The sequence below is a fragment of the Mytilus edulis genome, chromosome 10 (genome assembly GCF_963676685.1).
Source record: "Mytilus edulis chromosome 10, xbMytEdul2.2, whole genome shotgun sequence".
In the NCBI taxonomy this organism is placed as follows: Eukaryota; Metazoa; Mollusca; class Bivalvia; order Mytilida; family Mytilidae; genus Mytilus; species Mytilus edulis.
The window spans coordinates 28,572,137-28,587,739 of record NC_092353.1 but is presented as its reverse complement, the minus strand read 5'-3'; the positions used below and the strand labels follow the sequence as shown (position 1 = coordinate 28,587,739).

Here is a 15,603-nt window from a genome sequence, read left to right as displayed (position 1 = left end):
TAGATTTTTGGGAGGCGATCGTTTGTAAAATTAAAAGAGTGAATATAGATTTATTTCGTCTTCAAGCCATTGATCCACTACTCAACTGTTTATTCTACTTTATAATACACTTGGTACAATCAATGGCCTGGTAAGAAATTGTTCAAATACGGCCATTTAAAATAGAGAAATTAATTACTTTTGGAGTGTCAAAAATTGGTTGGAAGTACTTGATAAATTATATGCTTATATTATTGATTTTGAACCTTTTCAAAGTTTTCAATTTTTTACCTTACTAGAACACACCCGTGATATCGCGGGTCCGAGACTGAATTAAATTATATAACTGTGCGTAAGCCTTTTTTTAGTATTGGTATTGTCATCTGATAAGGTCATGTCGATTATAAGATACACAGTTTTCTCTGGTTTCTAAATCTTTTTGTTTGAACCCGTCGACCTGGAACTTATCAATTATTGGTAATATTAATTATTTGGAAAACGAAAGGTCCTGGAATAGATTAATTTTTAATCAACAGCATTGTAAATAAAGTTGAATTCTTTTACTCGCTGTTTTACGTCATACCCGCTAACAAATTAAAAACTGTACCTTTAAGCCTTATTTTAAGTCCAGATTTTTAGTAAAACTCTTTGTATATTGGATCTGCTTTAATACCATTACTGCTCTTGAACATTGACCAGATACATTTCTGTTTGCTGTAGAGATTCCGTATGTCGTCAATATATCTTTATTCCAATGGAAAATAACTGTGCACTGCTTATTGCAGACTTGGTTTTGTATTAATATGAGTTACAATTTATGATTAAAATCAGAAAGGACCCATCGAACCAAGAAAACAATTTAAAAACACTTTAAGATTTTCAATTGATATGTTGGCTCTCAATAAAGACGATTTCAATATATATCCTGCTAAGCTGACTTTGAAAAAAAGTGATATTGACAATAAACACTGTCCTTTTCTGGATCTTGATATCTATAGGTGGCACGGTAGTATTTCCTGGCCTGGGATAATGATAGCCTTTTTAGAATTTTCACCACTTTCTAACACTGCAAAAAATTCTACATTCACAGTTAACTGAAGTACTTTCACTTTACTATTTAGAAATGAATTTGAATATGTATCATGACCATTTACTTTTTTTGAAAAACCTAAGGCCACTAGTACGTTTAGGTCTTTCATGGTGCAGTGAATACAAAAATAAAAAAAATTCTCAAAAATTCATTTTCATCTGTATGTAAAATTATTTCATATTTTTCTACACCTGATTCATCCCTCAGTTTGGAAAAGTATGTTCAGTTGATACTGTATTTTTTGTCCAATCACACTGTTTAGATACATTAACCTAAGAGCAACCTAAAGTCTGGAATGCAAATACTTCCGTGCCACCTATATCTGTAACGGAAAGCTTAATGCCTACTGTTCAGGCATTTCACAACCTATCTTCTATGGTAATATTCTTTACAATACACAAAAATGTCGGCATAACTCTCTAAAGCTAACTAAACCTTTAAACCTTATCAGAAGGAATATAGTTGCGATACTGTTGTCAGATCACACAAGATGGAATATTTTGGTATTAATATTGATTCACTCATAGGGTCTTTGCATCAGAATAACAATATTTATTCTAAAACAAATTGTTAGTAAGATACGGGTATATAAAACAGACCTGTTTTATACCCGTCGAATTGTTGCGCTTGTCCTAATTCAAGAGCCTCTAGCCTTTGTTAATCGTGTATGTTTTTTTTTAAATTCTATTTCACGTATATGTTTCGGAGTTTAGTGTATAACTTTTACAGATATTTGTTTGGGGGCCAGTTAAAGCCCACCTCTGGTTGCTGTATTTTATAGCTGTAATGAAGATCCATAGGTGGACTTTTGGCTACTGTCTACTTTCATCGGGTTGTTTTCTCATTAACAAATTCCCCATTGTCTTTCTCAATTTTATTTTAAGTGAGGTAATTGACAATAGCAGTCATCGAAAAGCAAAAAACTTAATTTATTAACTCGTTGTTTTATGTATTTACAGTCATATTTACAAGAGATATTTCTTTTGCTAAAGACTAGTCACAGGACGAAGACAAAATCGTTTTCATGGGTAAGTATAGAAAAAGAATTAAATGAATTATAGAACCTATGCGGATAGTATGGATGGTTAGTTTTTATAGTTTATAGGAATGTTTAGAATAACTTGATTATGGCGTCTTTCTTATAATATATTTGTCGTTTTGTTCGACTTATTACGTTTTAAAATGAAAACTCAACTGTAACGTCATATATTAAAGGTTATACTCATTTAAACTATAAAATAGTGATAATTGTTATTGCTTATTTATCTTGGGATTGATTGCCCATTGCATTGTACCTTATTTGTTTTTGTTTGTTTTTATTTTTACTTTTTTCTGTTTGAGTGTCAATGGTGGCTCCTTTTTAGTCCAAACGCGTGTTTGACGTACAACATTTTAATCTAAGGTAACTATGATAAATTTATCTAAATGAAAGACAAAAACTAATTCAATAACGAAAAATCAAAGAATAAAGGGGAAACATTTCATTTGACTCATTGTATCTGTGCTGTTATGAATTATAATTTGTATGGTCTTAATTATAAACTTTTACAAAACTTTGAATTTTCGATATATATTTTTTTTTCTTTTCTTCCCCAGAAACGAATTATCTTTTTTCAGGTGTTTGGCAAATTCTTTAAAAAACAAAATAGGTCGTAATAGTTCTTAGACTGCGTACTTTATATGATTTTGTTTTTATCGAGCGTCAATGATGTTTTTTCTTAAAGCCATAATAAACGAGTGACCGGTGAAAAATAATGTTATTCCAGTTCTTGAACCAATGCCTACAAACTTAGTCTTCTGTGCACGATTTCATCATATTTTTCGCATAAATTTCGTATAATCGTCAATTTTTTTTCAATCGGTCAGTGATGTTGTAAAAATATGGCAGGTAATTAAAGTTCGTGTTTTGAAGCCGAATATTAACGATTTTCACCTGTTTGTCAACAATCAACAAAAAAGCATGGATATTGAGCAAGTGTTTAACATGTACAATCAGATAATAATTTATTTTAAGGACATCCATGCGTATTGCTATCACCGGATTTTTACGAGATGGGTCACACGGAGGTCACTTTGCATTTGGAAAATATGTCGGGGTATTGCTTCCTGGAAGGAAGCAATTAAAATAAAGTAAACTTCTTCTTAATATGAACAAATTAAAGAATTTTCTTCAGAAAAAAGTATATGTACATAAGTTTTATTAAGAAAACTGTCCATTGAGTTATAAAAAAACATATGCATTATTTTTTTTTAATTTGAGGTTTCTTATGACTTTAAGGCGAAACGCACGTCGGACTTACAAAAGTTTAAGCTTGGTATCTATGGTGAGTTTATCTGCGGTGTTTAAATTGATTTTAGACAACAGCAAAAAGAATTAATTTTGAAATTAAAATGCGAAAAAAAACTTTTATCTAAATCAATACAAAATTAATATGATGGTAATTTTTATTAGAACTGATAACATACACCAAGATTTGGACACAGAGAGGCACCTCCACTACTCTTATAACTTAGATTTTATTGTTGATATGATTCGGTAACTAATCCACGGCCGACACTCGGCTAACCGTGAGTTTGGTCGGTTAATCTATATTGAGTATGCGGCTATATCGGCGGTTGGTCTGTTAATCGGGTTGGTTATAACGTCTGTTAAGAGTAAAACTCACAATTTAATGTTAAACTCTGTTAAATATACAGATTTTTGCCATATTATGAGAACCACATAAAAAAAAGAAAAGTGTCTGACAAAATGATACCTATCATAGAACATTTTCCACCAGTAAAAAAGATGCATAGCCTGCGCAGTTTTAAGTAAAACGAAAAGGCGTCTCGCAAGTATGTGGTTTTTATGCTTGTACGCATAGCAATATTTTGGATAAAAGGCTAAAAAAACATTTTTATATATGATTTAAAGGACACAAAATAGTACTTTGGTTCTAAAAAAATAATTGTCATTGATAAATATTTCATAATTGTTATATAAGTTGAGTAATACCACAATTTAATGAATATTAGGGGAATAAAGTCTGTTAATGGGTTGGACAATTTAAATCGTGTCAGTTAAGAGTTATTTAGCCACGACAATAGTCTTACTACCTTTAGTTTATATTTTCACATTGAAAAAAATGAGATGTACTTGTGACGAAAAAATTACAATACGGTGCAACAGTATCCTTATAGAAAGAAAACTTTTATTTTAATTTTATTTCTTTGCATTTCATTGAAGGGTGTGTCACTTCAATATAGCGTTATATGGACTGATTGGCCGCTCGAATTCACACGAATTTATTATTTACGCCAAGTTATCAATCAGCCTTATTTTTTTTGTCTGTTCAAAGTCTGTAACATCTATATGAATCTGTCATGTGTTGCAATGCAGCTGGTTAAATTCCATGCGTTTTCTTTGAAATACTAAGGCTTTTCTACATCAGGAATAGATTACCTTATGCCGGCGTCACACATTGGAGTATAGACCGGCGTGCACCAAACATACAGAGAAAATTGACAAAGTCGGTATACGTTAGTTGCATGCCTTAGGAACACTTAGCAATCGTTCAAAGCGCGTTGCATAAGTTTGTAGTACGTCGAAATACAAAGGTAAAATTGAGAAAGGAAATGGGGAATGTGTCAAAGCGACAACAACCCGACCATAGAGCAGGCCAAGGCCACCAATGGGTCTTCAATGTAGAGAAAAACTCCCGCACCCGTAGGCGTCCTTCTGCTGGCCCCTTAAAAAATATGTATACTAGATCACACAAGACTAACAAAGGCCAGAGGCTCCTGACTTGGGACAGGCGCAAAATTGCGGCGGGGATAAACATGTTTATGAGATATCAACCCTCCCCCTATTCCTCTAGCCACTGAAGGAAAGTAAATACGCTTGATGAACGCTACAATCCCAGGAAATTTGTATGCAGCATAAAAAACATACAACATACGCCAACATACGTTTCTAGTACGCCCAATACACGCTTTAAGCTCGTTTTGCACACGTTACAAATATGATTGACAGGTTAAATGCATCCAAAATTACTAGCGTATTGGCAGCGTAAATGATTTTGAACACGCCAGTGCTATACGCTGATGTGTGACGCCGGTATTAGTTGTGTTTCCTCAATGCTTTTCAACTTCGTATTTTATTTGGCCTTTTAAACATTTTTTTCGTCACTGATGAGTTTTTCGTAGACAAAACGCGTGTCTGGCGTAAATATAAGGCGTAACTATAAAATTTCAATCCTGGTATCTATGAGGAGTTTATTTCCGGTATGTATTGTCTTTTGAAATTAATATTACTTTGATATTACACTTTTTAAAACCATTTCTATCAATTTCAGATTCCATTGTCTAAACTTATGTTTCATTGTTCATGTGTTGTTTCCATATATTCTAGCCACTAATCTTGAGTCCATCCTTTTATTCAGATAACACCTCATATAGCAATTAAATTATGCTTGTAATGTCATTCATAACTCTTAACAGACCAATTAACAGACCGAGTTTTATACATCCGACCCATTCACAGACCACATTTTTATCAAAAATTGATTTATGTCACCAAAATATAGTTTTTCGTGTAGATTTTTCACATATTGATGTTAATATGGTAAACAAACATAATGCCTGTCTTTTTTCGATGTTCAAAATATTGCATGCAAGTAAACTCAACCAACTTGTCATTTTTGTGTACATTTTATGTGTGTAAAATGTGTATAAATTTACTGATGAGTAACTCGCCTTTTCATTTTATAGATCGTTTATTGAAGCTAGAAAAAAAATAATTACACCACTGGATTCAGTACTCCAAAGCGTTTTGTCAGACATGAATAGTTTTTATGATATAAATATAATTAAAAAGTTATACAATGAAACATACTGACCTTGCAATGATTTTCTCGATAACACCTGATTAACAGACTTTAGCCAACCCGATTAACAGACCAACCGCCGATATAGCCGCATACTCAATATAGATTAACCGACCAAACTCTCGGTTAGCCGAGTGTCGGCCGTGTAATCACAATTTTGTTAGTTCTGATATCATATTTAGTTTAAGTTTTATACCATAAATATCTTCATAAGTCATTCATTATCAACATTCTATAACTTACAAAATCAAATGCATTAGGGAACACAAATCCCTCATATGAAGTATTCGTATCGCTTTCATCAAAATTGGACAAACAATCGAAAGGATATAGCAAACAATTTGGTGAAATAAATTTGTCGCTTTCTTTTACGATTACGGAGGAGATCTCATAATGAAGAAAACAGTGTTTATGATGATAACTCTTACTATAAAAAGTCTACGACTAAACAGCGTCAGACTCAAAAGCACAATAACTGTTCGATATCATATGCCAAAAAATATAAGCAAAATCTTGCGAAATCACAAAATATCTTTTGAAATTAGGCGGATGAAAAAAATTAATCAGAACAAATACAGTAGGTCTTTTCACAGATTAGCGGAAAGAGTATATAACTCTAGATATCAGCACAACAATGCTAAATCCTTAAATTTGCGGAGGCAAGCTTTTGTTCTTTCCTCGCCGGAATTCGAACTTATGCTATTATCATATCGAGACCAAACATCATGCAATGTGTTTGCGCTCTAGACCACTTAGCCAACTAGACGGAACTAAAAAATCCGCTTTCGGTGGCCAATAGGGTTATCTTTCCTCGTCAGTAGAATGTAGAGTTGTATCACAGTACATGATATATTAGGAACAAAGATGCAGTCACAGGAATAATTATATAATACATTTAGGTACGTCTAAATAAGTGACAAATCTACGACAGATCATTGAATATGATCACCAGTAAAGGTGATACACGGCGGAAAACACACATTACACTCGTAATTACCCTTAATATCAGCACAACGATGTTAAATCTGCAAATTAGCTGTCGCCAATTTTTGTTTTTCCCTCGCCGGGATTCGAACTTGTGCTATTGAGATTCCGATACAACACCGACTGAACTATGTCCATAGCTCTAGACTATATGAAAATATATTAATAAATACACTAACAGTTATAATTTCGAAATTATTTTAGAATTTCTTTAACAATATAAACTAAGTTTATTATTTCTAACTTCTATACTTACCCATGGATATTATATTTTTTGTTCTGTTGCTGTTTCTGGTCTTCATCAAACGGAAAACTTTCTTTTGTATATTTGACTGTAAAAAAATATGGAAAAACGAATTGACGTCTGAAATTTTGCCATTCATTGTTCTCTGCAGTCAATCACCAAACTATACAATCTTTCAAAATTTCAAACGATCTACTCCCATCTCCGTTGAAAGCAACTGGGCAGGGTTGGTACTTTTTATGAATATAATAAAGTCAGGGGAATAAGAAAATTAACAATCAAAGTCGTCCTATCTAAAATATAACATATTGTGATGAATTGTGTACTATCCTAAAACCATCTTATATAGAGAAAATCTGGTTGTGTTTGTGTATTGGTTTAAAGTTTTTATAGTCAACAATATTAAACAGTGCGGATTATATGCGTATGCACAGAGAAGTTCTAAGTGTATTTGAAAGTACCTCGTTCGACTATTTTTTGTGGAAAGTCTTTCTTTAAAAAGTGTACAAATATTCCGAAGCGTCATACTATGATTTAAGTAAAAACACGTGTATAAGATGCATAAATCCTAAATTATACGCCTAAATTTAACTTATAAACCCATAGAAACAGATGTTTACAATTTGAATATACCAGCTTTGCCTTTTTTACCCTCTGATTTAAAGATTTCATTTGCTTAATTTTAACTGGATATCGACCTGTTTTATAAATCAATCCTAGTATAACCAATGACACATTAAAAGCAGATATCTTATAATATTAAAAATGGTTTGAATACCTGTTGGAAAGACTTCAAATTTTTGTTGATAGCCAAAACATTCCCTCATGGTCAACCAAATAAAACGAAAAGAGATACTGGTAATGAATTTCGAAGTTTGCTTAATGCGTGGTTATTCAAGGTTTCTTACCGTTAGATGATTATTTCCATTCTGATTAAATGATCGGAAAGACGAAAAAGACAGATGAGATCAGAAACTCAGAACAGACAGCTAAATCTACTGCTAGGTAATGACGCTTTATGCATTATATATACTAGTACCACGGCCGACACTCGGCTAACCGAGAGATTGGTCGGTTAATCTATATTGAGTATGCGGCTATATGGGCGATTGGTCTGTTAATCGGGTTGGTTATACGTCTGTTAAGAGTAAAACGCTTAATTTAATGTTAAACTCTATTAAATATACAGATTTTTGGCATGTTATAAGAACCAAATAAAAAAAAAAAAAGTGTCTGACAAAATGATATCTATCATAGAACATTTTGCACTTGTAAAAACATTTCTTAGTCTGCGCAGTTTTCAGTAAAACTAAAAGGCGTCGCGCAAGTATGTAGTATTTATGCCTTTACGCGTAGCAATTTGTTTAATAAAAGGCGAAACAAACAAATTTAGATATCATTTAAAGGACAAAAAATAGTACTGTGGTTCTAAAAAATAAATTGACATTAGTAAATATTTCATAATTGTAAAATAACGTGAGTAATACCACGTTTTAGTGAAAATTTTGGGAATAAAGTCTGTTAATGGGTTGGACAATTGAAATTGTGTCAGTTAAGAGTTATTTAGCCACGACAATAATTTTGCTACCTTTATATTTTCCCCTTGAAAAATTTAAGAATGAGATGTTCCTGAGTAAACAAAAATGACAATACGGTGCCACAGTATCCTAGAAAGAGCATTTTTATTTTGACTTTCTTTGCATTTTATTGAAGTGCGTGTCACTTCAATATAGCGTGATATGGATTGGCCTCTGGAATATACATGAATTTGTTATTGACGTTTTCAATCAGCCTTAATTTTTGTGTCTGTTCGAAGTAGCACGTTCTCAATTCCGACTGAAAGTGTCTTTCTAATACAACACAGTGTACACATAACGTGTTCTCGTTCACATATGAACATGATATTTGTCACTGGACGTTAAACCCTAATTCGTCAGCATCATCCAATTGGTTCTTTTCTTCTATTACTTAATCATATGTTGTTTACAAATTAAATCACTCTAAAGAAGTAAACGGAAAGGAGCGAATGCAGCTACATTTGGTTATTTAAAGTTTCAATTCATTTTATTCCGTTTAGTTCCTTTCTACATAAGTGCAGAGGAGAACTACAGCTGTCTATGGTGGTCGGTGAAGTCCATTTCGCGTTTTCGCGATTTCGCCTTTCATATTATATAGGGCGAAAACGCGAAATCGCGAAAAGGCGAAACCGCAAAGTCGAACACGAGAAATCGGTTTCGCAGTTTCGCGTTTTCGACTTCGCAATTTCGCGTTTTCGCCATATAATAGAATATGTAAGGCGAAAACGCTTTAGCGTTTAAACGCAAAATGGCATTAACCTGCCACTATAGTTGTCCGCATGTAAACTTCTAGAATTTGTCACCAATATAAGTACATCACAATCCGTTACTGTTTCAACAGCCATCGGTGTTTCATGTGAGACTGTTGTATTCTTAAACAAGTATTATTTTTCTTTTGTTTTTAGCAATGTACCACTCTCTATTGTCCTTATATATTATTCCAGATTCTCGTGTATACCATGAGGGTCCGGATTGGGGGTGTTGTTTATTTCTGTATTCTTTAAATTGTTATGTCATTTTTTTCTACATTTTATTTATCTTACTCATTATTCTTTCTTTATTTTTCATATTTTGTCATCCCAATATATTTTACTTATACTGATGTTAAGTTACATTACGACGTTTTTCTCTGATTTATATACTGTTACCAATGTAGATGACAAATTTGTGTCATTCATGACAATTAAACAGAATCAACATGATATTTGCGATCATTCTTGGATGAAATTAATATTACTTTAATATTACACTTTTTGAAACCATTTTTATCAATTTTCAATTTCATGTGTTGTTTCCGTATATGTTATGTTTCATTGCTCATGTGTTGTTTTCGTGTATTGTAGCCGCTCGTCTTGAGCCTACTCAACTTAGTTGATCCGATAACACCCCATATAGCAATAAAATGCCATTCATAACTCTTAACAGACCAATTAACAGACCGGGTTTTATACATCCGACCCATTAACAGACCAGGTTTGAAATAAAGATTGATTTATGTCACCAAAATACAGATTTTCGTGTAGATTTTTCACACAATGATATCAATATGGTTAATAAACATAATGCCTTTCTTTTTTCGATGTTCAAAATATTGAATGCAAGTTAATTTAACCAATGTGTCATTTTGTGTACATTTTATGTGTGTAAAATGTGTATAAATTTATTGATGAGTAACCCGCCTTTTCATTTTATAGATCGTGCAACGAAGCTAGACAAATAATAATTACACCACTGAATTCAGTACATTGAATTGTTTTGTTAGACATGAATACTTTTTATGATGAAAATATATTTAGAAAGTTATACAATGAAACATGCTGAACTTTCAATGATTTTCTCGATAACACCTGATTAACAGACTTTAGCCAACCCGATTAACAGACCAACCGCCGATATAGCCACATACTCAATATAGATTAACCGACCAATCTCTCGGTTAGCCGAGTGTCGGCCGTGAGTACAGCATGCATGTGATAATATTAGGTAATATTCTAATTAAGGAAACTAACTTTACAAATAAGTTTACGACAATGAAAAAACCGGCGCGGGACGTTTGCGCTTTTAATTTTGGACACTTGCGCTTCAAATCATAGGACATTTGCGCTTTTTAAAAATGTACATTTGAGCTTTTTACATAGGACATTTGCGCTTTTGCAATATTTGTTTTTATGACTTCCTTCCTCTTTTATACTGGCTTGGGACCGACAAGTCATATTTTTTTAAATGTTTAAAAGTTTATATACAGCTAAAAGTTAACATTTTAAAACACATAAAACACGAACAGTCATCACAGTTCATGTTTCGCTAAATATCTGAAGCCTAAAGAGTCAAAATAAGTAGCTCTTGTTATCTATTCTGACTGGTATTTTGTCCACATTTCAAATACAAAAATCAAGTTTTTCTTTCTCAGTTCTTGACTGGAATGCCTGATCATCAATATAATGAATCTAAATGTAATTCACTGAGTGTTGTTCAATGATACTCTTCAACAAGATAAACATAGCAGGATGAGTCAAGTAAATCGTGATTCAATTGTCACATAATTTTTGCAGATAGTCTGCAAATTTGGAACATCCAAGTTCACTTATACAAAGGTAAAAAGCGCAAATGTCCAATCAATTTAATACAGGTGAATCAAAACATAAAGCGCAAATGTCCATAGTATTTGAAGCGCAAATGTCCTATCGTTTTACAGGTAAAAAAGCGCAAACGTCCTGTGCCCGAAAAAACCCATCAAAGGTATCTATGCAAACAATTAAATATATATATATATCCAACCTATGAATACAAACAACTACAATAGGTGTTGTTATAACAATTATCAATTGATTAGAGGTAAAATACAGTCAGTATATTTAAGCATTTGATATTATATTTTAATAATTTGGAACAAAAATAAAATGTTGGCAAAATTATGTTGCAGTAACAATGATTTAAAGAAATAAATCTACAGAGACACAAATTATTATTTATTTATATAAAGGAAAACATTCTACAAACTAGCGCAAAAATTAAGTTAAAAAAACCATACTCTAAGAAAAACCAAATACCATTCTTTAAGAAAAAAAAAAAAATTTCCAATATGAAATGTAAAATAAATATCAAAAACTAATAATTGTTTTCGTTCTTTATGAGCGGCTTTCAGGTACAGTGTATTCTTTATTTACTTAGTTTTACATCAGAAGAAGTCCTCGATATATGTTTTTATTGATTAACTTGAGTTGTGAGATTTATAGTTTCATTTTATGGTGCTATTTTGTAATTTGGAAATCCAACATGCACAAGTCAGTAAATCAAACATGCACTGCACAACTTTTTGGAATTTGGGTCATATATGCTCTTCAACTCTGTACTGGTTTGGTTTTCTTACTATTTTGATCTGAGCGTCACTGATGAGTCTTATGTAGACGAAACGCGCGTCTGGCATATTAGATTATAAGCCTGGTATCTTTGATAACTAATTAATTAACTAATGGACAAGTGGTCTTAGTAGTCGAACTACTGTATCACTAGTCTGTCAACACTGAGGTTGTTACACTCTATACCTGCAATGCTTTTGTCGACGGAACCATCAACTTGGTAAAAGAGTTAATAGTAATCGAGTCCTCAGCAGGTGTTTAACGTTGTCAAAAAGTCATTGAAAGCCAAAGATTTATAACATACCACCAATTGATTGTGCAGATGCAGTATCATATCTGCTACATATTTTGAGATTAGTGTATGACGTTTTAGAAAATCGTATAAGTAAAATTTATTGTTGGACTTAATAGTCATTTAAATTAGATGTTTTACATAAGTCATTATTCATAAGAATGTCACTGGTAGATATATCATATGAATAGATAATTGTTCCTTTGAAAAAGTTATCAAATCTTTATTTCCCATTATTTTATTATATTAATTTCCTATTAATTCCTATAAGAAATAGAGACCCTCAACACATTTGTACTAGAACGTGTACAATTCTTTTTTTTTTTTTTAATTGAATTCACTTTAACGCTTAATTTAAACTGGTTATAAATTGATTAAACCCTTACCAATTAATGTTTTATAACATTTAATCTGTAACATATTATTAGATGCGGGATATTACCGATCAGAATTGAGACTGGTAGATATATTGGGGAACCAGTAGAAAACAGACTATGCCGATTTTGTAATTCTCAAAATGTTGAAAGTGAGCTACATTTTCTTATAAACTGCACATTTTATAATGATATCAGACAAACTGTTTTTAGCGAGATATTAATGGTGCCTGACTTTACGCAACTAGATGAGCAGGGGAAATTAACATTTCTAATGGTGAACCATCCAAGGAAAATAGCTAAATACTTAGCAGCGTCACTTTTCCGTAGAAAACAAACAGTTTACTCTAGTTAACATTCTTAAACTTTTTCACAAACATTAGATGAATAATATATGAACTTTTACAATCGTCAATTCTTAATCTATAATTATCTGTATTTAAATTTAAATTGGCAATTGACACGTGATATTAGAACATTTATATTGAACTAACAGTAAAAGGTGACTTATTGGTCCATTGGGCCGGGTGTATTATATATGTAATTATATTTTGTACAAATTTATGCTGATTTACACATGTCACTATAATAAACAATTTACTTACTTACTTTACTTACTTATTATTCAATCTATGCCAACATTTTGTACATACAATAGGGGAGACTGGGGTTGAATGAGACAGTGACTGTAAATCTTCCTTTAGAGAAGAAATTATGTCATATTTAGAAAGTTTTCGTGAAGTCTTTTTCAAATTGCATCGAGATAGAAATGGTTGCCATAGAAGCGATTTTGAAGATTTTATTAAGTAAATACTGAAAATCTAAGCCGTAAGTATTTTTTACGATGTTCGAAATATTTTTTATGCTATTGATATTAATGATACCTTGTAAATAATCAAGATATATAAATGAAGATAAAAATCCGGGGCTCAATGTGTGATATCATATAAAATCCAAGTACAATAAGTTTCTCCACGCCTGATCGCCACGTGACCAACACTTCATAGGGGCAGGTTGATACAGCACAAACGGGGCAGGTTGTGACAACCTCAGCCAAGTATATTGTGAGTCTTTTCGCCCATTAATTCCAATAAGAATTATTTTCAATCCAAATAAGGGATATACACAAACAACATCTGACGTAAAACACTTTTGTTTCCGGTGTTTTTGTTTCAACGTAGGAGAAAACTAGATTTTTCAGTCAAAAAGACGTACAATTGGACAGTGAGGAAAAGTTATGAAATAATTCAACATAAATACAATGTAACACAAAATGATATTTTCATTTGAGCAGCATCTGCTATATAAAACCTTATCCACAAATGGCAATGCAAACCACACTAAATCACATACCAACGCATCAGTATATCATTTAACTGCATTATGTATATGGCATTATACATATATACTTAAAAGTCAGCATTTATATGTCTTATAAAACAAAGCTTTTTCATTCATCTTAAACAAAATAATTTTTAAAGGGTAATAATACCCTTTCAGTCCAACATTACACAGAAGTATGGTGGTATTTGAGCTAGTTTTTATACTTTTACAATTATGTAATGGAGTTTTATATGACAGCACAAACGGTTCTTTTTTTTTTCTTTTTTTTATCTTCGTTCATATATCTTGATTATTTTACAAAGTATGATTAATATTAATAGTATTTTTTTCGAGCATAGTAAAAGATAGCCACTGCTTAGACATTCACTATATGGCATTACCATGTCTGAAATGTCTCGCCTGCTTTTATTATAATTGAATTTCATTCATATATAGATAAAGGAAGATGTGATGTGAGTGCTTCATTCATACACCGAATACAGTAGACTATTGCATATATTTCTATGGGTATCTGTGACACGGACATGATAACTGATCCATGAAATGAGGTTGTCGGTTAACACTGTCTGAATGACATGTACACCTTGCAAGAATCCAATATACAAAATACCAAACATAGAAATTATCATACTAGTAACTAAATATAAGTGCGGTATTTCATATGACAAAACAGTTCCTTGACCATAAAAATGAGGTCAAGGACAAAGAATACATGACTGACGGAAAAGCTCTTAACATAGCGTATTTCACGCGCAATACAAGGTGTGACCCATCTAGTAGGTCTTCCACCTTCTGAAATTGTGACAAAGCATGTACATCTGAACATGTAAACAGGACTACCAGTACTGTGTGTATGTCACAACTTACCCCAACCTCTGTCTCAACGTACCCCGCACACGGGGTAGGTAGTGACATGCGACAACCCCCAATATATCGTCAGATGCGACTTAAGGAATAGCTTTAGTGAATTCAAATCCCTTTAAAAATGTACACGAGATGTTTGTCTAGTTTGCTAGGTCTAGTGAGAAAGCTGCGTATAATTGATTTGTATGTATAGACAAGAACATAAAAAGTGTCTCATTCAACCCCAGTCTCCCCTACCTTAATTTAAAAATGTAAGCATAAATTGAATGAATCATTTGATATCTGTTTAAAATATACCTAGTGACATGTTTTCCTTGTCCCTGACTTGATACTCGATCATTTGTTTTAACGAGAAATATGACTGATGCAAATAAATAAATAGAAACTGAGACCTCAACGGTTTTCATTTTAACTATTGTTTTCGGAACTGTGTTATGTTAGTTGATCATGTTTTTGGATTTGGTCGTATATTACATTTATGTTGTGGTCTAACAATAAAATATCCTAGGATTTAGATCTCTTCCACTATCGTTAAGTCTAAAGTTTTAACTCCAATTATGACTCATTATCATCCCAACGAGTGTCACATGTGGTGCAGAAATTATTTATCTTTGCCATCCTACACTTCAAT

The 15,603-nt window shown here is 32.3% G+C and overlaps 1 protein-coding gene across 1 annotated transcript in view; it reads left to right on the top strand.

The window, feature by feature from the left end:
* The window catches only part of LOC139490836 (uncharacterized), a 50,327-nt gene that overhangs the window by 2,911 nt on the left and 31,813 nt on the right, over positions 1-15,603 (top strand). The window contains exon 2 of the mRNA XM_071277898.1: positions 2,029-2,097. Within this exon, the coding sequence (XP_071133999.1) occupies positions 2,094-2,097 (4 nt within the window). The 5' untranslated portion in view covers positions 2,029-2,093. The remainder of the gene's footprint in view (positions 1-2,028; positions 2,098-15,603) is intronic.